This window comes from Macaca thibetana, chromosome 1, assembly GCF_024542745.1.
Source record: "Macaca thibetana thibetana isolate TM-01 chromosome 1, ASM2454274v1, whole genome shotgun sequence".
NCBI lineage: Eukaryota > Metazoa > Chordata > Mammalia > Primates > Cercopithecidae > Macaca > Macaca thibetana.
In genome coordinates, this window is record NC_065578.1 from 51,801,787 (window position 1) to 51,824,207 (window position 22,421).

Consider the following 22,421-nt stretch of genomic DNA (forward strand, 5'->3'; position numbering starts at 1 on the left):
GTCCCCTTATGAGGATTACTGCAATAGCCTCCTGACTACTTTCCTCATTTCAGTACTGCAGTCAGAATGATTCTGTTAAAACATAAATTAGAAATGTCCATTCCCTGTTTAAAACCCTTAAGTGGCTTCCCATCCCACTCAGAGTCAAAGCCACAGTCTTCACAATGGCTTGTAAGATGCTACAGTAGCTGTGTACCCATTCTTTACCTCTCTGATGTCATCTTCTGTTACTCTTCCCCTTGCTCACTCTGCTCCAGCCACACTAGACTCGTTGCTGTTCAGCAAACACATCGTGCCTGCTCCTGCCTCCAGGCCCTTGTACTTGCTGCTTCCTATACCGAGACTGCTCTTCTGCTTTGCTCTCTAACATTCTTTAGGTCTTTGCCCATATACCATTTTCTCAGTGAGGCTTCCTGATCATTCAAATTAAAGTTACAATCCCTCCTTACTCTAGTACCATACTACTCTACCCTCTCCCCTGCTTAATGCCATGTAAAGCACATGTTGGCTGGGCGCAGTGGCTCACGTCTGTAATCCCAGCACTTTGGGAGGCCAAAGTGGAAGGATCACTTAAGGCCAGGAGTTTGAGACCAGCCTAGCCAATATGGTGAAACCCAGTCTCTACTAAAAATACCAAAAAAATTTAGCTGGGCATGGTGGTGGGCGCCTGTAATCCCAGGTACTCAGCAGGCAGAGGCGCAGAATCAATTGAACCCGGGAGGCAGAGGTTGCAGTGAGCCGAGATTGTGCTGCTGCACTTCAGCCTGAGTGACAAAAAGTAAAGTACTATAGGTTTTGTATTATTAGTTTTAGTTTCTATTCTTTCTCTCTCCCAAAAGGCAAGTGAGAAGGAAGAAGCTCCCCCTGTACAGAGTCAGAGGTGGGGGTGCTCCAAAGCCGAGAGAGGAAACCCTGAGTACAGCAGAAACCAGCCAGTTACATGAGGAGGCTGGAGGAGGTGGTCTCTGATTTGCATAGGGCTCAGGGTATTGGTTTGACTAATTCATTCCTTTTTATGGCTGACTAGTATTCCATCGTATGTAGTATGCCACATTTCCTTTATCCACTCGTTGATTGACGGGTATTTCAGTTGGTTCCACATTTTTGCAATTACAAATTGTGTTGCTATAAATATGCATGAGCAAGTATCTTTTTCACATATGAGCTGGGTTTTGAAGCATAAATAGGAAAGGAGAAAAGTGCCCAGGAAAGAAAGTTACAGCTGAGAAATATTTAACTTTTTCTTCCCCTGCTTGGTACAAATGCCCATCTATCCGGAATTTTTTTTTTTTTTTTGAGACGGAGTTTCACTCTTGTTGCCCAGGTTGGAGTGCAATGGCGTGATCTTGGCTCACTGCAAGCTCTGCCTCCTGGGTTCAAGCGATTCTCCTGCCTCAGCCTCCTGAGTAGGTGGAATTACAGGCATGCGCCACCACTCCGGCTAATTATGTATACACGTGTGAGCCACCACACCCGGCTCATCTATCTGGATTTTAACAGGAAATAGCTTGGCCAAACTTGCAACACTCCAAGTTATATGAAGTAGAATTTGAGAACTCCTGGTTACTGGACACTCGAGAAGGGGCTGAGTGAAAGGGACAGGTGGCAGGAAGAGAGCCCATTGGTTCCACAGGGCAGAGAGAGAAGAAGAAACCATTTAATAGCTGTAGGACCCATCACAGGCTTAAGGCTCCCACAAGAGATGGGGAAGAAGGAGCAGGATGGGCAGGGGCACCTTTGCTTGCCACACTCTAGAGAGTGACTTGGCACTCAAGGCCCTTTTCTATCCTGATGAACCTTCCAATCGCATCTGCCCCACACCCCTTCTCACCTCAAACAGCCAAGCACTTCTCTCAGACTCTGTGCCATCATAGATACTGCTCTTTCAGTCTGACATTGTTGCCCTGATCCTCCTAAAGAATTCCCATTCCTCTTTCAAGATATAACTCCAGTGTCACCTCACACCTCCAGAAGGCCTTGCCTGGCTGCTCAGGCTAGGTAGCAACTGCCTCTGGGCCTCTTAGAGGTAGCCCTGGAGCTACGTCGACTCCAACATCTGGACCACATCTGCTCTTGCCCTTTCCTATCCACTCCACAGAACAGCCAGAAGGATTTTTTGGTTTTTTTGTTTTTTTGAGATAGTGTCTGTGTCACCCAGGTTGGAGTGCAGTGGTGTGATCATAGCTCACTGAAACCTTGAACTCCTGGGCTCAAGCAATCCTCCTGCCTCAGCCTCCTGAATAGCTAGAACCACAGGCACATGCTACTGCACGAGGCTGTTAATTTTTTTTTTTTTTTAAACAGAATCTCGCTCTGTCACTCAGGATGGAGTGCAGTGGCGCTATCTCTGCTCACTGCAACCTCTGCCTCCTGGGTTCAAGCGATTCTCCTGCCTCAGCCTCCCAAGTAGCTGGGACTACAGGCGTGTGCCACCACACCTGGCTAATTTTTTTTATTTTCAGTAGAGATGGGGTTTCACTGCATTAGCCAGGATGGTCTCGATCTTATGACCTGGTGATCTGCCTGCCTAGGCCTCCCAAAGTGCTGGGATTACAGGCGTGAGCCACTGCACCCTGCCTAATTTTTAAATTTTTTTAAGAGACAATTCTTGCTATGTTGCCCAGGCTGGTTGTGAACGCCTGGCCTCAAGCAATCCTCCAGCCTTGACTTCCCAAAGCATTGGGATTACAGGTGTGAGCCACTGGGCCCTGTCGAAAGAGATCTTTCTATGACATAAGACTCACAGTGATACATCCCTGCTGAAAAGAACCTTCATTTCTTGGTTTAAAGACCATAGCCCTTACTGTGGCCTACTAGGCTCTGTGTGATCTCACTCGTGCCTGCCTCTCCACCTTCCCCCCTCATCCGTTGTCCTCTCTGTTCCAATCAAAGGAGCCTTCTCTGTTACTCAATGCACCATGTTCCTTTCCCCGTAGGACCTTTGCACTTGTACCTTGCTTCATTCTGGCCAATTTCTACTCATTCTTCAGCGCTCAGCTCTAATCTCCCTTTTTCTGGAAAGCCCTCCTTGGCCCTCCAGGCTAGTTTAGGTGGTACTCACAATAGTAATTTTATATTTATAAATTATTTAATTTAAATATTTTAAAGCTATTTATAAATTATTTAATTCCCGTGTCTCCCTGGATAGAGATCATGCCCCTCCTGTTCATCCCTGCCTAAGAGGCACCTAAAGCAAAACTTGGCATAGAAAATGTGCTCAGGAAGTTTTTGTTGAATGATCACAGGAGTGCTTAGCCCTTACCACATTACATGAAATCTGCAGTTTACCTGGTTTCTCTCACACCAGCCTGTGAGTTTCTGGAAAAAACTCACAGCCTGTAAGTACAGGATCCAGCCCCATGCTTGACATTTCATGGGCTCAGCAGGGGTTTTCTGAGCAGGGGAGACATTGTGATGTGCTGACTAGCTCCCCCATCACCGAGGACTTAGGACAGACACCAGCTGCTAGGAGTGCTGTTAGCACAAAGCCTTTAGTGTCAGCTTCTCCACAGACAGGGTCATCTTGGCCCTTGTTGCACCCCTTGCCAGGTGGCCCCACATCCAAGGACTGATAAAGGCAGGGTGACCTGACCATCTTAGCTCATCTGATGGGCTACTCTAGCTCCAGAGTCCCTGTCGAGTCAGCTAAGACTGTCTTGGGGCCTGCATGGAGCTCACTACTTTCCCCCTCTGCCACTCCCATTCCCTCCCATCCTTTCCACGCGTTGATCCCAACGGTGCTCCCTCATAAATATCCTGCACTCCAATCTCCATCTCAGAATCTGCTTCCAGGAACCTAACCTTCAACAGGCCCTCGGTCCTCTCTTCTCCTTCTCCCAGCCATCACTTTCAGGGAACATGCATTCATTCACCTGAAGTTTCCAGACACCATTCAACTGTTAAAAGTGTTTCGCATCCGTTTTTCTATTACTTCCATCCTATACTGACTAGGTGGATCAAGAAGGGGGGTTAGCTCCACTTAACATGTGGAGAAACTGAGGTCGGAGTTGGCGTGTGACCAGGCCAGCCTAAGGCCACTGCACGAATGAGAAGCTCAGCTCTCAGATTTTTGCCTCCCTTTCCCTGCCAAGTCGCTGCATCCTGGGACAAGAGGGAGCCTAACTGAAACGAACTCCGGTCTAAGGGGACAGAATCCTGAAACCCTGGCTCTGGGGTCCGGGGCAGGGGGTAGCTGCCTCAGGACAGACGGGGAAACTGAGGTCCAGAGCCAGACATCCACCGCCTGCGGAGGAGAACCAGAACGGGGCGCGTCCTGCCTTGCGGGTCGAGCGGCGCCAGAGCCGTCTCCTCCCGCCCCCCGCGCCGGATCCCCCCGCCCCGTCTTTGCCCTCGCGACGCCGCCACCTCGGGAACAAGCCATGGTGGCGGCGGCGGCGTGGCTGCTCCTGTGGGCTGCGGCCTGCGCGCAGCGGGAGCAGGACTTCTACGACTTCAAGGCGGTCAACATCCGGGGCAAACTGGTGTCGCTGGAGAAGTACCGCGGCTCGGTGAGTGCGCAGGGTCTGGCGGCGCCGCGGGGCCCGGCCTCGCCCTGGCGGGGCCTGCTGGGGGCGCCCCGCAGCCCGGGCCCCCGCGCGGTGTGGCTCCGAGGGCGCCCCAGCCGCGCGACCGCCAAACCCCGGCCCCCGCCCCACTCGGCAGTGACCCCCGGCGCGGCGCCCCCATCCCGCGCCCGGCCTGGCCCAGCCAGGCCCGGCCAGCGGCTACGTGGCACGGCCCTGGCGTGGAGGAACCCAAAGCGCTCGCAGTCGGCGCCCACTTTGCTACCGGCAGCTTTGGGCAGCGGGGTCCAGACCTTCGCCGAGAGGCCGGGCACCACTGCCCAGCCTTTGCCATTCACGGGTGGAAAAAGTAAACGTAGCATCGTGCGGCCTTTCCCTCTCCCCTCCCCACTTTCCGCATCTGAAACGGGGAGTGGCTGATTCGGAGTCCACTGAAGAACACTGTGGAGATGAATGTGCAGGGCAGAGGGTGTTATTTCAGATGCACGGAGACCTCACACGGATCATCCTTGGGAGAGGGCACAAAGACCCAGAGAGGGCAGGCATTCGCACAAGGTCACACTACACTAGAAAGACGGGGTCTGGAAGAGAACCCCACAGCCACATCCGGGGTCCTCTCTAGGCCAAGTCCTTAGATGGCAGCTCAGGGGCACAGTTAAGAGTCATCCAGGCTAATTGCCCCCTCCTTACCAAGAGGGAACCTAAGCTCAGAGAAGACTTCGGAGAGGAAGGGTATCTGGGTTGAGTCTTTGAACACGAGTGGATTTTAGCAAGACTAAGAAGCAAACAGAAAGAAGGGTGGTGAGTGGTGGGGCCAGGAGTTCCAGCTGTTGTGCTTCAAAGAGTCTAAAGCTGGAGGCTAAGAGTGGTGGAAGATGAGGCTGAAAGGATTGGCAAGGGACCAGGTGGGACCTTGAACACTACATTGAGAGGCCTGGATGTCACATGTGCAATGAAGAACTCCCAGAGTGGACCTCTTCAGGATAGACCTGGGGACTCTTGTGTGAAATGGCTGGGGAGTTGAAATCTAATGAACAGGTGGGCCAGCGTCCAGTTTTGGATGAACCACACAAAAATGGATGTCAACATTTTTCTCCTGGGAGCAACACCATCTTTAGTGAAGACCAGTACTCTATAAGCCTTGAAATTTTCGATTATGCTGGGAGTCTTGGGGGCAGTAATCCCCGTCCTGACTGTCCCCCAGAGTGTCGTGAGTTTCAAATGAGATGACGGCATGGATGTGGATGCACTTAGTAAACTCTGGAGTGCTCTGCACCTGTGTTTGGTGGATCCCAGCAGGAACTTCATTTAGAACTCTGGACAAAGAACCAAGAACAGGGCCCATTCCAATTCAGGCCTCCTGTTCTCTCTAGGGCAGCTCACCAGAGAGCCTCAGGTTTAGCGTCTGATCAGCTCTGCTACTTATTAATTCGTTGTTCATTATTGAACACCTACTGTATACTAACTAGATACTAGGTCAGCCCCTGGGGATACAGTGGTGAACAAAACAGATACGTTTCCGCTAAATGGAGCTTACATGGGTTGAGGAGAAGAAAGAGATAATAAACAAGGAACTGAGAAATGCACAAGGTAATTCCTAGTAGTAGTAAGTGCTAAGACCAAAATAGAAGAAGGTCACACAACTAGTAAGAGAATTAGAATTTGAACCCAGACAGTCCAGCTCCAGAGTCTATGCTCTTAGTTGCCAAGTTCAGCAGTAAACCAGTAATCCAGAAAAGCTGTAATTGGTGCTGAGTTAACCCAAGCTAGGCCTGCTGCTTGGGCAATATGCTCATTCCTTCACCTACAAACATTTACTGGCTCCAACTACATGTCTGACACTGGGTCCAGCTCTGGTGACATAGCCTTGAGCAAGATTGATATGGTTGATGCCCTCAGGCTAACTGGGACTATAGTTATTTAGACCAGTATGGATGAATGGCTGACCACTTGGGAATGTGTGGGGTTATGTATGTACTGGTAGGGCTGAGTGTAGAGTGTGTGTGTGTGTGTGTTTATGAATGGTTTATTTGTTTACTTCTTCTGTGTACAAATCTGAGTCTGTGTCTCTGCTTGTATATGTACATATGTAAATTAATTGTGTACTTGGGTGTGTCTGTCTGTGTTTTGGTTTCTAAGGACCAAGCTTTTCGGTTTCAGGGATGGAACTAGAAGCCAGATTTCCCCCTTCCAAAAGAGTGGGCAGACATGCAAGGTGTGAGTTAAAAGTAAGCAAGCTTTGGCCAGATGCAGTGGCTCACGCCTGTAATCCCAGCACTTTAGGAAACTGAGGCAGGCAGATCACAAGGTCAGAAGTTTGAGGCTAGCCAGGCCAACATGGTGAAACCCCGTCTGTACTAAAGAAATACAAAAATTAGCCAGGCATGGTGGCGTATGCTTGTAATCCCAGCTACTTGGGAGGCTGAGGCAGGAGAATTGCTTGAATCCGGGAGGTAGAAGTTGCAGTGAGCCAAGATCATGCCACTGCACTCCAGCCTGGGTGACAGAGCAAGACTCCATCTTAAAGAAAAAAAAAAAGGCTTTAATGTTCTCATTGCCCAAGGATCCATCAGGGGGAAAAAAAAGGAAGAACCCTAACTGAGGAAGGGAGTTAAGAATCCCAGTTTTCACCATTCCAGGCAGATTATGGTGTATGCTGACCTCAAACTGAGGAGGTTGTTCTAATAGCCAGTGGCCCCAGGCATGGATCCTTTCTTACCTGGTGGAGATAGGGTACAGGAGGTACAGCTCAGTAGTTCAATCATCTAGCCCAGTAGTTCTCAACTAGGGGTGATTACTCCCTTTAGGGTACAATTGGCAATGCCTGGAGACATTTTTTATTGTCAAGACATTTTTTATTACATCTAGTGGGTAGAGGCCAGGAATGCTGCCAAACATCTGACAATGAATAAACAGGACATCTCCCTAACAACGAAGAATTATCTGACCCAAATGTCAATTATGGAGGATAGGGCTAGACTGCCTACCACAGGGTAGGGTTTAAAATCCTTTAATAATATATACCTAGAAGCTAAAAACATAGCATTTGAGCCAAAATTCTAATCACATTATTATAATCAAGGTCCATTAGCCAGCTTTATATTTATTGCCTAAAGTCTTTAATAAATTTAGGGATTAGTCTGGTGATAAAGTGGTAAGCCAGGCATGGTGGTTCATGACTATAATCCTAGCACTTTGGGAGGCTTAGTTGGTAGGATTGCCTGAGGCCAAGAGTTTTTGAGTCCAGCCTGGACAACATGGTGAGACCTGTCTCTACCAAAAGTAAAAATTAAAAAATTAGCCAGGTGTGATGGCATGTGCCTGTAGTCCTACCTATTTGAGAGGCTAAGGCAGGAGGATCACTTCAGCTCAGAAGTTTGAGACTGCAAACTGTTGGGGGTATGTCCTGTTATGATCATGCCATTGCTCCAGCCAGGGACCTTGTCTCAAAAACAAAACAAAACAAAAAAAAGTGGTATTGGTTCTCTGGAGGTGGGGGGGACAAAAAGGGATGAGGGTTCTTTTCTCAAGAAAACCTGTGTCTGTCTATGTTCCCATGCAGGCGTTTGTGTTTGTGTGCACACTTACTCATTCAGCTGAAACTTAGACTTTTTCATATGCCAGGCCCAGAGATGAAGTGGACATAGCTCCTGCCCTCAGTAGGTTCACATTCTAGAAGGGAGACTGACACATATACAGGCAACCACAGTGCAGAGTGGCGAGTGCTAGCTGTCTGAGCCAAAAATTGAGCCCAGGTCTGCCTTTTTACCCCCTTATCAGCTCTCATTATGTGCTCGCCAGTATGTGTGCCTCTGTCTGTGGATGTGCTGCGTGTGTGGGCATGTGTGGTGTTTGCTAACATATGTTTGTATCATGGCACGTGTGCATACCTATTTATGTATGTTGTATAATTATGTTCACAGATGTTCATGTATGTGTGCACATACCTGTAAGCCCCTGAATGTTTGATTTCATATGTGCCTGTCTGTGTGCATGTGTTTGTGTATGTGTGAGAGCACTGGACACACATTTACACATGTGTACACAGTGTTCTTGTATGTGTGAGGCAGTATTAACTGTTGAGGGAGTCACATATGTGGATGTGTCAGGGCATGTACAGGTTCATACCTCTTCACTGGCTTGTCTGGGCTTTGTTTTGTTTTGTTTCTGTCATACAGGTATCCCTGGTGGTGAATGTGGCCAGCGAGTGCGGCTTCACAGACCAGCACTACCGAGCCCTGCAGCAGCTGCAGCGGGACCTGGGTCCCCACCACTTCAACGTACTCGCCTTCCCCTGCAACCAGTTTGGCCAACAGGAGCCTGACAGCAACAAGGAGATTGAGAGCTTTGCCCGCCGCACCTACAGTGTCTCATTCCCCATGTTTAGCAAGATTGCAGTCACCGGTACTGGTGCCCATCCTGCCTTCAAGTACCTGGCCCGTAAGTCGTGGTTTCTTCATCCCCTCACACCTCCCTGGCTGAGGCCATGGCTCCCTGGGCAGCAGAAGCCACTGGCTGGCTGGGTGACCTGAGGCCCTTCCCCTTCCTGATCCTCTCAGGTGGACTAATGCTTTGTTCCAGCACTAATCTTTGAGGAGAGTGGAGGCAGGTACAAGCTGAGGGTTATTCCTGCCTAAGAATATCTCCATACCTGCTTGCCTCTCACTTCTCCCTCAGAAGTCACTCTTTTGGACTTTTCTAGGATCCTGTTTTCACATTCAGGGGCTCCTAGAAGGAGACATTTAAGTCAGTGTGATTTAGATGAGTTTATGGACATATGATGGAGAAACCAAGGCATAGACAGGGGATGCCACCTGCCTGGAGAAAGCTGACCAAGATGGCGGACAGGCATCTCCACCCTGAGTCAGTGGTGGAGTGTGTAGGCCATGGAGGGAGACCTTCTGAGCTAAAATACCAGATCTTAATATTTGAGAACTAGATCCCTTCTCTAGCTGCAGAAGCCTCAGAGCTGCAGAATGGGGTCATGGGCTAAGGTTATCGTTCTGACCCTGTTTCTTCCCTCAGGCCTTCTCCTTTGGAGGCCCCATTTTTGCCTTTTCTCACTCCGTGCTTCTGGTGGCCTTTGTATCCCTTGCCACCACCCCACCCTGCAACCCATTCACCTGGAGGAGTAAATGAGAAGCAACAGTGCAGCAAACAAAAGGTCCCTTACTGAGGCAGGTTTGCGTTTTGCTCTGTGGCTCAGTCCTAATGTTTATTTTTTTCTTTGTGTTCTTTTATTAGTTCCTTCCCAGTTTGCACAGTTATAGATCAAACCCGGCCTTGCTTTTAGAAGCACCTGGGGAGCTCTTAAAAATGCACAAGGCTGAGACCTACTGAAGCAGAGCCCAAGAATCTTTATTTTAAGCACTCTCCTGCTCCCCAGTGATTGTGATGAAACCAGTCCATGGACTAACATTTGGAAACCATTAAAACTGAATTAGAGAATAGGGTGTAGATTATTCGGTAGTTCGAAGTCATTAATAAAGGAGGATTTGATACCACTTTATCAAGCACATCACAGAATCCTACAGCAGTCGTTCTCAACCTTGGCCCCACTTTGGAACCTCCCAGGGGGGCTTTTGAAAAATGCTGATGGGCCAGGCGCGGTGGCTCAAGCCTGTAATCCCAGCACTTTGGGAGGCCGAGACGGGTGGATCACAAGGTCAGGAGATCGAGACCATCCTGGCTAACACGGTGAAACCCCGTCTCTACTAAAAAAAATACAAAAAACTAGCTGGGCATGGTGGCGGGCACCTGTAGTCCCAGCTACCCGGGAGGCTGAGGCAGGAGAATGGCATGAACCCGGGAGGCAGAGCTTGCAGTGAGCTGAGATCCGTCCACTGCACTCCAGCCTGGGCAACAGAGCGAGACTCTGTCTCAAAAAAAAAAAAAAAAAAGAAAAGAAAAGAAAAATGCCGATGGCTGAGCCTCATCCACAGAGATTCTGGTTGGAGTGGTCCGGGGTGTGGACTGGGCATCAGGATTAGCTGCCACCAGGGAAAGATGGACACCGAGAGTGAAATCCCAGGAGAGGGTACACAGGGTAGCACACTTTGCTCTCCTTCTTCCTTTTTCTCTAGAGACTTCTGGGAAGGAGCCCACCTGGAACTTCTGGAAGTACCTTGTAGCCCCAGATGGAAAGGTGGTAGGGGCTTGGGACCCAACTGTGTCAGTGGAGGAGGTCAGACCCCAGATCACAGCGCTCGTGAGGAAGCTCATCCTACGGAAGCGAGAAGACTTATAACCACTGCGTCTCCTCCTCCACCACCTCATCCCGCCCACCTGTGTGGGGCTGACCAATGCAAACTCAAATGGTGCTTCAAAGGGAGAGACCCACTGGCTCTCCTTCCTTCACTCTTATGCCACCGGTCCCATCATTCCTGTGGAGGAAAAATTCTAGTATTTTGATTATTTGAATCTTACAGCAACAAATAGGAATTCCTGGCCAATGAGAGCTCTTGACCAGTGAATCACCAGCCAATAAGAACATCTTGCCAACTAAAATGTGTGGCAAATAGAAGTATATCAAGCAATAATCTCCCACCCAAGGCCTCTGTAAACTGGGACCAATTATTACCTCATAGGGCTGTTGTGAGGGTTAGGATGAAATATCTGTGAAAGTGCCTAGGCAATGCCAGCCAAATAGGAGGCATTCAATAAACAGTGTTTGCATATAAACCAAAAAATAACTTGTTATCAATAAAAACTTGCATCCAACATGGATTTCCAGCCAATGATAATCCTGGCCAAAGGTTTAGTTGTTGTTATTTCCTCTGCATTATTTTCTTCATTACAAAAGAAATGCAAGTTCTTTATAAAAATCCAAACAATACCTCATGATATAAAATAAAAATGAAAATATCCTCCTCATTTCCCATCGTCTTGCTCCCTAGAGGTAAACAGTGTTAGCAGTTTGGTACAAAGGCTGCCAGGCCTTTGGTTTTTTTTTTTAATTAAGCTAGTCATTATTGCCCAATAAGAATAGCCCAATAAGAAAAAAATAGCCGGGCGTGGTGGCAGGCACCTGTAGTCTCAGCTACTTGGGAGGCTGAGGCAGGAGAATGGCGTGAACCCGGGAGGCGGAGCTTGCAGTGAGCCGAGATCATGCCACTGCACTCCAGCCTGGGAGACACAGCGAGACTCCGTCTCAAAAAAAAAAAAAAAAAAAAAAAAAAAAAAAAAAATTTACAATGTTGCTGGGTGCATTAGGTGGCTCACACCTGTAATCTCAGCACTTTGGGAGGCAGAGGTGGGAGGATTGCTTGAGCCCAGGAGTTCAAGACCAGTCTGGGCAACATGGCAAGACCGTGTCTCTGCAAAAAATATTTAAACATTAGTCAGGCGTGGTCACTCACACCTGTAGTCCCAGTAACTCAGGAGGCTGAGGCAAGAGGATTGTTTGAGCCCAGGAGGTTGAGGCTGCAGTGAGCCATGTTTGCGCCACTGTACTCCAGCCTGGGCAGTGAGAGTGAGACCCTGTCCCAAATTTTTAAAAAATTTACAATGTTAAGTGGGAAGGAAAGAGACAGAAAAAAATATAGACCAAACTCTTAGTGGTGGTTGTCTGTGAGGGGCTGAGGTAGGATAACAGGAGTCATTTTCATTAAGTTTTTGTAATGTTTGAATTTTGTATCTCAAATCCATATTTCACCTTTATATACATGTGGAAAGGTGGCTAAAAATTGGGGTGCAGCCTGGGCAACATAGTGAGACTTCATCTCTACAAAAAATCAAAAAATTAGCCAGGTGTGGTGGTGCACACCTGTAGTCCCAACTACTCAGGAGGCTAAGTCAGGAGGGTCACTGGAGCTTGGGAGTGTGAGGCTGCAGTGAGCTATGATCACACCACTGCACTCCAACCTGAGCAACAGAGCAAGATACTATTTAAAAAATGGGGTGATGGGTCACTGGTAGATAATTCATTGGCCAATAAGAATTTCAGGTGTACTTTATCCAAGGTCACTCTTCTAGAATTCTGGAGACTCAGATTCAAGTCCTGGTTGTGCCCTGACAGCAAATTCTTCCCTCTCTGCTGTCCTCCATTTTCTTACTGGACAATGAAAGGGTTAAACTGTGCTTAGAATTTTCAGAGTCTTCCTTCATGGTGTTTCTCAAAAGCTAACAAAAGTAAAGTGAAGGCTGTCCATGGGGTGCCCACAGCCCCTGCTACAGGCCTCTCAGCTGCCCTTACACACCCTCCTCTTAGCCGCAGCTCTGCATGTGCTCGTGTGCATGGACACACACACAATGAAGCCCAGCTCGCACACATGTTCACATTGGACATGTGGGAACCACAGTCTCCTGCAGCTACCTTCCTCCCTCTGTATCCACTGCCTCCGCCACCGGTATGTATGCCTCCCCTCACTGTGCTCACCAAGACCATCACTTAGCGCCTTATCGTTAAAGCCAATGAATATCTCTCACCTTGTCCTCCTTGACCTCTCAGCTGCATGTGACACTGCAGACTCTGCTCTTCTCCCTGGCACATGCTCATTCCTTGGCATTCCTGCCTCTGTCTTCTCTTAGTTTCCCCCATCTCTCTAAGTGTTCATTCCTTCTCAGTGTCAATGTCTCTCCCTTCTCTATCCACCGTTTCCCTGTTGGTCTTCCATGGGGTTCTTGTCTGATCTAGTTTCTCACCCCATATACCCTTCCATAGCCAGCTCATTTTTTCCCATGGTTTTGACCACCATCTACACCCTGATGACACCCAAATCTCTATATCCATGCAGAGCTCCCATCCACCTGCCTCCTGGACATCTCTACAGATACCTCAATTCAACATGGCCAGGACTAAATTCACCCTCATCTTTCCCCGACACATCTGCTCTCCCTTCCACTCCGCCTTGGCAGCTCCTGGGGCCTTCTCTTTCATACACGACTTACTTATCACACTCTATTCCCATCACTTAAGCAACTGCCCTCCCTTCCCTCTCCTGAGCACAGTGCTAGGCCCTTAATAGATGAAATTAAATGATGTCATAAGCCTTTGGAGCACCAACTCCATGCCTGCTCCTGCCTAAGCCCTATCTGGAAACCAAAGATGAGCAAGGCCTTTTCCCCAGAAATTTAGAGTCCAGCTGAGGACTTTACGCTCTCAGTTAGCCCTGCATTTCTATGGACTTTATCAGCTTTCTGCTGTTCCCAAGCCCCCTGTAACACATGCAAGAGTTCCCTAGGAAAAAGTTACTTTAAATCCTTAACAACAGTTGTCTTAGTCATTGGTTAACCAGTATCTGCTAAGATCTTGGTTTTAAATTAATCCCTTGGTTATCAAATAACACTTGAGTAGTTAATATTTGATCATCTACTAACACCACCTTAATTATCTTCTAACACCTTATTTACAAGTCAAATACTTTATTTATTAGGTTATATCTTAGGACTTAGTAGTTTAAAAGTATATGTTATGTCTTAGTTATTAATCAAATTTTCTTTCTTATTAAAAAAAAAAAAAAAAACAAGGTCTTACTCTCTCACCCAGGCTGGAGTGCAGTTGTGCAATCACAGTTCACTGCAGCCTCAACCTAGGCTCAGGCAATCCTCCCACCTCAGCCTCCTGAGTAGCTGGGACCACAGGTGCTCACCACTGTGTCTGGCTAATTTTTATATTTTTTGTAGAGATGGGTTTATGCCACGTTGCCTAGGCTGGTCTTGAACTCCTGGGCTCAAGCGATCTGCTCGCGCCTTGGCCTCCTAAAGTGCTAGGATTACAGGTGTGAGCCACCATGCTCAGCCTTAATCAATATTTTAGTTACCTGATCCCTTAGCCATCTGCTGAGTTTAGAGTAGATTAGCAAGTCAGAAACCATCAGTTAGGAGTTTGGGGAAGAGGTCATTTCTGGATATGGAAAAATACAGGCCTTTGTCTTTTGCTGAGCTCTCCTCTCACCCCAAACGATTCTCTTTCAACATCAACCGGCCCCAGGTCCTGAGAGAAAAGGAGGTCCCATCCTAATTTCTTATTTGTTTCTTTGAGCCGGGCTGGAGGGGACTTCCTGGAATGTTGTAACTGGAAGGGACTTTCATTCATCAACGAATATTTCTGGAGCACTGCATATCTGTCAAGTTCTCCCTAAGTTCTAACTATACATCAGCAAACAAAATGGGCATGTTCCCAGCTGCTATGACTCTTAGAGAATAGTGGAAAAGATAAACATTAAACAAATAGTTATTCCGATTATGATAACAATTATGATAAGCACCGGGATTATGATAAGTACAGGGATATGTAAGCACGTATCAAAGTGGCACTTGACCTATTGTGGGATTCAGAGACTTCCTTGGGGAATGACATTAAAGCTGAAAGTTGAAATTTTAATAAGAGGGGAAAAAAAGTAGGAAAGTCCTAAGCAGATAGAGTGGCTTGGGCAAAAGCCCAAAGGAAGGAAAAGGCTGATATGATGGAGCTAGTGCTGCCTTGAGCCACATGATAAGGAGAAGGACCAGAGAGGCAGGCAGATGCCAGATCATGCAGGGCCTTGTGGAATCTAAGTGAGAAATGATGTGACCTGGCCTAGCATGAATCTGTCTTCTGTTGGTATGAGAAGATCTTCCTTAGAGTCCCAAATCTGACGGCCAGAAATAAACCCTGGGGCAGAGGCAGACATTGAACTACTGGTAGAAGAAGGCTGCAGCTGAATGCGGTGGCTCACGCCTGTAATCCCAGCACTTGGGAAGGCGGAGGCAGGTGGATCACCTGAGTTCAGGAGTTCAAGACCAGCGTGACCAACATGGCGAAACCCTGTCTCAAATAAAAGTACAAAAATTAACCGGGGGCAGTGGCTTGTGCCTGTAGTCCCAGCTATTGGGGAGGCTGAGGCAGGAGAATTGCTTGAACCTGGGAGGCAGAGGTTGCAGTGAACCCAGATCACACCACTGCATTCCAGCCTGGGCAACAGAGCGAGACTCCGTCTCAAAATAAACAAACAAACAAACAAACAAATAAATAAAAAGAGTAGGCTACTCTGGGGGCTGCCTGGAGGATGGGTCACCAAGGAGACACCTGTGGAAAGCAGGTAGCCCTGAAATCCCTCAGCTCTCTAGCAGAGCCAGCCAAGGGGTAACTGAGAAGGTTGCCAAGACCGGAGTCCCTACTAACCACCTGCTTTCATGGATTCCTGGACACCCCGGAGTGACTACATTGCAGATAGTCCCCTTTTTTTTTTTTTTGAGACAGAGTCTCGATCTGTCGCCCAGGCTACAGTACAGTGGTGCAAACTTGGCTCACTGCAACATGTGCCTCCCCGTTTCAAGTGATTCTCATGCCTCAGCCTCCCGAGTAGCTGGGACCACAAGTGCATGCCACCACGCGCAGCTACCTTGTTTTTGTTTTTGTTTGAGACAGAGTTTTACTCTTGTTGCCCAGGCTGGAGTGCAATGACGCTATCTCAGCTCACTGCAATCTCTGCCTTCTGGGTTCAAGCGATTCTCCTGCCTCAGCCTCTCGAATAGCTGGGATTACAGGCATGGGCCACCACGCCAGGCTAATTTTGTATTTTTAGCAGAGATGGGGTTTCACTATGTTGGTCAGGCTGGTCTTGAACTCCTGACCTCAGTTGATCTGCCTGCCTTGGCCTCCCAAAGTGCTAGGATTACAGGCATGAGCCACTGTGCGTGGCCCACCTTTTTTGTATTTTTAGTAGAGATAAGGTTTTGCCATGTTGGCCAGGCTACTCTCAAACTCCTGGCCTCAAGTGATCCTCCTGCCTCAGCCTCCCAAAGTGTTGGGATCATAGGCTTGAGCCATTGCATCCCGCCCAAAGACCACATTTTAAGAAAGAAACACTGCCTGAGTACAACAAAAAGTCTATAGCTGGCCGGGCGTGGTGGCTCAAGCCTGTAATCCCAGCACTCTGGGAGGCCGAGACGGGCGGATCACGAGGTCAGGAGATCGAGACCATCCTGGCTAACACGGTGAAACCCTGTCTCTACTTAAAAAATACAAAAAAGTAGCCGGGTGAGGTGGCGGGCGCCTGTAGTCCCAGCTACTCGGGAGGCTGAGGCAGGAGAATGGCCTAAACCCGGGAGGCGGAGTTTGCAGTGAGCTGAGATCCGGCCACTGCACTCCAGCCCGGGCGACAGAGCGAGACTCCGTCTCAAAAAAAAAAAAAAAAAAAAAAGTCTACAGCTTCCTCCCCACATAAGCTTTAATCCCTGCATCTTATTCCTCACCTGTGGCTTCTACCACTTTGTGTGAGGATAGAGATTTGGTGGTTATAACAGGAACTCAGAGGAAACAGAGTCTCAAGTGAAGTAGAAGTTGATTTCTATCCCATGTGAAAGTCAGACCTTTACCCTGCTCTATGAACTCTCAGGGGCCGAGGCCTATAGATCTGCTATCCCTAGGATCTTGCTACCATCTGCATGACCCAAGATAGCTGACCACCTTGACCATATTCTTTTAAGGGCACTACAGCACATCTTACAGGTCAGAAGAACTTAGTCACACAGCCATACCCAGATCACTAAGAAATAAACTTTTTTTTTTTTTTTTTTTTGGTGAGATGGAGTCTCGCTCTGTCGCCTAGGCTAGAGTGCAGTGGTGCAATCTCGGCTCACCACAACCTCCGCCTTCTAGATTCAAGTGATTCTCCTGCCTCAGCCTCCTTGGGACTACAGGTATGTGCCACCATGCCTGGCTAATTTTTGTATTTTTAGTAGAAATGGGTTTCACTATGTTGGCCAGGCTAGTCTCGAACTCCTGACCTTGTGATCCACCTGCCCTGGCCTCCCAAAGTGCTGGGATTACAGGCATGAGCCACGGTGCCCGGTCCGAAATAAACTTTTTATGCTGTGTGGCCATGTGCCCAAATGAAAATCAGGGGTTCCATTAACACAGCAGAGGGGGAGAACAGATGTTGAGGGGCCATTTCTGCCCCACACCTTAACATCTTTCCCATCTCTCCTCTCTCCTCCTTTCTGCTGCATTCTGCCTCCATCTTCATTTGAGATTGTTTACTTTGGGTTTCTTTTCTTTCTGTTTTTTGTTTTTTTTTTTTTAAATAGAGTCTCTCTCTCTCACTCAGGCTGGAGTGCAGTGGCGCAATGTTGGCTTACTGCAACCTCCACTTCCCAGGTTCAAGAGCTTCTCCCACCTCAGCCTCCCGAGTAGCTGGGATCACAGGCACCCACCACCATGCCAGGGTAATTTTTTGTATTTTTAGTAGAGACGAGGGTTCACCATGTTGGCCAGGCTAGTGTTGAACTCCTGACCTTGTGATCCAGCTGCCTTGGCCTCCCAAAGTGCTGGGATTACAGGTGTAAGCCACCATGCCCAACCTGGGTTCCTTTAGAGCAGCCAAATCGCTATCCTTCTATCTACCTGTGATAGAAGCCACAGGTAAGGGTTAAGGTGTAGGGATTGCCCAGGCACAGTGGAAAAGCCCAAGCAGAAGGCCCCTTCTTCCTAATCCCTTAGAATATCAGTTCTCTCTTCTGATCACATGGCCAATCAAGCCCCACTCATCATTCTCCACAGGGGAGTCCCAGGGCCACAAGAGACCTGGTATTCATGATGATTGCATGGGAAATACTTATATTTTAAAAGTATTCATTGTTTATCTGAAATTCAAATTTAACTGATCATCCTGTATTTTATCTGGCAACCCTAACGTAGGGCTGAGAACCATGTAGTAGGGAATTGAACTAGATCGCCTATAGAACCCTCTTGACTCCAGGAAACAAAGATTCTAAGATTCTTTTTTAAATTTGTATTTACTTAGTTTTTTAGAGACGGGAGTCTCACTATGTTGTCCAGGGTGGATTAGAACTCCTGGGCTAAAGCGATCCTTCTGCCTCAGCCTCCCAAGTAGCTGGGATGCATGCCACCACACCTGGCTCCTAAGATTATTCTAGTTTGCCTTATTCCTTCCAGTGAAAGCAGAAACTCTTCTTAGGATTATAGTAATAGAGTTGAGAACAATAACAGGTGAGTCAACATAACAAATGACAACACCCACTTACTCGCTGTGTAACCTTGGGACAGTCACTTAACATCATTGAACATACATTGCTTCATCTAGCCAATGAAAGGAAACCAAGATTTCACCTAATAAATGCCAGGCACTGTGTAGACCCTTCCTTCTGTGAGATCTCTTGCCTAGGACAGTCAGACAAAATACTGTCTGAGAAGGCACTTTGTATGTGGGAATAGGCTATACCAGATATAAAACAGTAACGGTGTTACCATTAGTATCATATCTGTCTGCAGTTTATTTCTTTTACTGACCCTTAGCAGGAAAGAAGCTTCCTTAGTTCTATCATATTTTAGAGGAAGAACGTCATTGTCCAGGACTAAACTATAGGGCAGTGGTTCTTTCTTTCTTTCTTTCTTCTTTTTTTTGAGACAGAGTCTTTCTGTCTCCCAGGCTGGAGTACAGTGGCACAATCCCGGCTCACTGCACCTTCTGCCTCCCGGGTTCAAGTGATTCTCCTGCCTCAGCCATCCAAGTAGCTGGGACTACAGGCTTGCACCACCATGCCCAGCTCATTTTTGTATTTTCGGCAAAGATGGAGTTTTGCCATTGTTGGCCAGGCTGGTCTGGAACCCCTGACCTCAAGTAATCCGCCCGCCTCGGCCTCCCAAATTGCTGGGATTACAGGTGTGAGCCACTGTTCCGGCCAGAGCAGTGGTTCTTAACTGGGAGTGATTTTATTTCTTGGGGGATATTTGGCACTATCTGGAGACATTTTCTGTTGTTACAACTGGGTGGTAGATATTACTGGCATTTAATAGACAGAGGCCAGAGATACTGCTAAACATTCTACAATGCAGAGAAGTGCTTCCCACAACAAAAAATTATCTGGGCTGGGTACAGTGGCTCACACCTATAATCCCAGCACTTTGAGAAGCCAAGACAGAAGGATCACCTGAATTCAGGAGTTCAAGACCAGCCTGGGCAACATGGCAAAACTCTGTCTCTACACTTAAAAAAAGGTTGGGCATGATGGCTCACACCTGTAATCCCAGCACTTTGGGAAGCTGAGGTGGGCAGATCACTTGAGGTCAGAAGACAGAGACCAGCCTGGTCAACATGGTGAAACCCGGTCTCTACTAAAAAAAAAAAAAGAATAGCTGGGCATGCTGGTGGGTGCCTGTATTCCTAGCTACTCAGGAGGCTGAGGCACAAGAATGGCTTGAACCGAGGAGGTGGAGGTTGCAGTGAGCCGAGATCCCGCCACTGCACTTCAGCCTTGGCCACAAAGCAATACTCTGTCTCAAAAAAATAATTTTTTTCCCCAGCTGGCCATGGTGATGCGTGCCTGTAATTCCAGCTGTTTGAGAGGCTGTGGTGGGAGGTGCTTGAGCTCAGGAGGTCAAGGCTACAGTGAGCCATGATTGCGCCACTCTGTCACTGTTTCAGCCTAGGTGACAGAGAGAGATGCCCAATATCACCCACCAAGTCAGTTGCCAAGTAGCAACTGGAATCCAGGCTGATCTGGTCCCAAAGTCCTTGCCTTTACCTATTATATTCCTTGTTTCCTGGACTCTGGTAACACTCCAGCAAGGCAGGAAGGATTTACAGCAAGCTTGTCAAACCTGTAGCCCATGGGCCACATGGGACCCAGGATGGCTTTGAATGCAGCCCAACACAAATTTGTGCACTTTCTTAACACATGATTTTTTTTCTTTTTTTGCTTAAACAACAACAAAAAAGGCCAGACATGGTGGCCCAGGCCTGCAATCCCAGCACTTTGGGAGGCCGAGGCGGGTGGATCACTTGAGGTCATGGAGAAAACCCGTCTCTAATAAAAATACAAAATCAGCCGGGTGTGGTGACACATGCCTGTAATCCCAGCTACTCAGGAGGCTGAGGCAGGAGAATTGCTTGAACCTGGGAGGCAGAGGTTGTGGTGAGTTGAGATTGCACCATTGCACTCTAGCCTGGGCAGCAAGAGTGAAACTCCATCTCAAAACAAAAAACAACAAGCAAACAAACAAACAAAACTCATCAGCTATTGTTAGTGTTAGTGTATTTTATGTGTGGCCTAAGACAATTCTTCTTTCAATGTGGTCCAGGGAAGCCAAAAGATTGGATACCCCTGGTTTGCAGTTAAAGATGCTGATTCTAGGAAAGGGCCATTCACCCAAGGTACAAAAGTCTTGGAGTAAGTTCCAGAAGTGGCTGATATCAGACTGAAAAAGATCCATGAACATGAAAAATGCTTAATAATGTGTGAAGTGCTGAACTCATGTTGAGATCAGAGAAGGAGGTAGGCAGAGGCAGTGTCTCCTTGAACTTTGGGGACAGGCATCCCCAGGACAAATCCCAATATCTACCATTCCTGACTGTATTTCTCTATTCTAGAGAAAGCAGGAGTCTGAGCTGTGATTCAAGAGTAAGGTGATGGCACACAGATGGTGCTCAATGAATGGTATACATACAGTCAAGACAGCAGATGCTGAAAGAAAGAATGATACACTGAGAGTTGGTCACAGAAGAGCTTGCTGCAAGAGGGATTTCTTCAAGCCAGGCATTGAAGAAATGGGACACGATTTAAGTAAGCAGAAGGAGGGAAAATCATGTGGACAAAAACCTATGAAAGAAGGCTCCTTTTCCCAGACTAGCTGAACCAGAGGCTTCCTGTAGGAAAGAAGAGGTAGGAATAATTGGAGAAATAGGGAGAGTTCAGACTTTAGAGGTCAGACTGGAATAACTGGGGCTACTTAAAAGCTCTGATCAAGCCTTCAGAAGAACTCTGTTGATAAATGTGTGGTGGAAAAGAATCAAGTGGTAAAAACACACAATTTTCCAGAGAAAAAAGAATAGCACAATTTTACCTCCAAATTCAAAAGAATTATCTTCAACATTATACTGGACAATGTAATAATGCAAGAATAATAAATAAAACACACCTGCTGAAAAGTAAAAGTACAACTGTCTTTATTCACAGACAACACAACCATGTACATAAAAAATTCTAAGTAATCTACAAAGAAGCTACTAGAACTAATAAGTGAATTTATCAATATGACAAGATACAAGGTGAATATACAAAAGTAAATTGTATTTATATATATCAGGAACAAACAATTAGAAAATCACATTAAAATGCCATTGCAAGGCTGGGCGTGATGGCTCATGTCTGTAATCCTAGCACTTTGGGAGGCTAAGGCAGGCAGATCACTTGAAGTTGGAAGTTCAAGACCAGCCTGGCCAACATGGCGAAACCCTGTCTTACTAAAAATACAAAAAGTTAGCCAGGTGTTGTGGTTGCGCATGCCTGTAATCCCAGCTACTCAGGAGGCTGAGTTGGGAGAATCGCTTGAACCCAAGAAGTGGAGGTTGCAATGGGTTGAGATCACGCCACTGCACTCCAGCTTGGGCAACAGAGAGAGACTCTGTCTCAAAAAAAAAAAATTAAATAAAGATTAAAAAAGAAACGCCATTTAGAAAAGCAACAAAAATAAGAAAAAGGGACACATTTTACAAAATACTGTAAGTCCTACATAACAAATATAAAACATGTTGAGGTAAATTAAAGAACTAAATAAAAGAAGAGACAGGCCAGGTGCGGTGGCTCACATCTGTAATCCCAGTACTTTGGGAGGCCAAGGTGGGTAGATCACCTGAGGTCAGGAGTTCAAGACCAACTGGGCCAACATGGCAAAACCCTGTCTCTACCAAAAATACAAAAAAATTAGTCAGGCGCGGTGGCATGCACCTGTAATCCCAGTTACTTGGGAGGCTGAGACAGGAGACTAGTTTGAACCCAGGAGGCAGAGGTTGCAGTGAGCCAAAATTATGCCACTGCACTCTAGCCAGGGTTACAGAGCAAGACTCTGTCAAAAAGAAAAAAAAAAAAGAAAAGAAAAGAAAAGAAAAAAAAAGAAAGAAAGAAAAAAGAGATATACCATGTTCATGGATTGGGAAATTCAATATTAAGATGTTA

At 47.3% G+C, this 22,421-nt stretch overlaps 1 protein-coding gene across 1 annotated transcript; it reads left to right on the top strand.

Moving 5' to 3' along the window:
* The first annotated feature begins 4,340 nt into the window (after positions 1–4,340).
* Positions 4,341–11,269, top strand: GPX7 (glutathione peroxidase 7). The gene is made up of 3 exons (XM_050803683.1): positions 4,341–4,508; positions 8,702–8,963; positions 10,607–11,269. Exons 1-3 carry the CDS (start codon positions 4,380–4,382, stop codon positions 10,768–10,770), a joined length of 555 nt encoding a protein of 184 aa, XP_050659640.1. The 5' UTR covers positions 4,341–4,379; the 3' UTR covers positions 10,771–11,269.
* Positions 11,270–22,421: the final 11,152 nt, after the last annotated feature.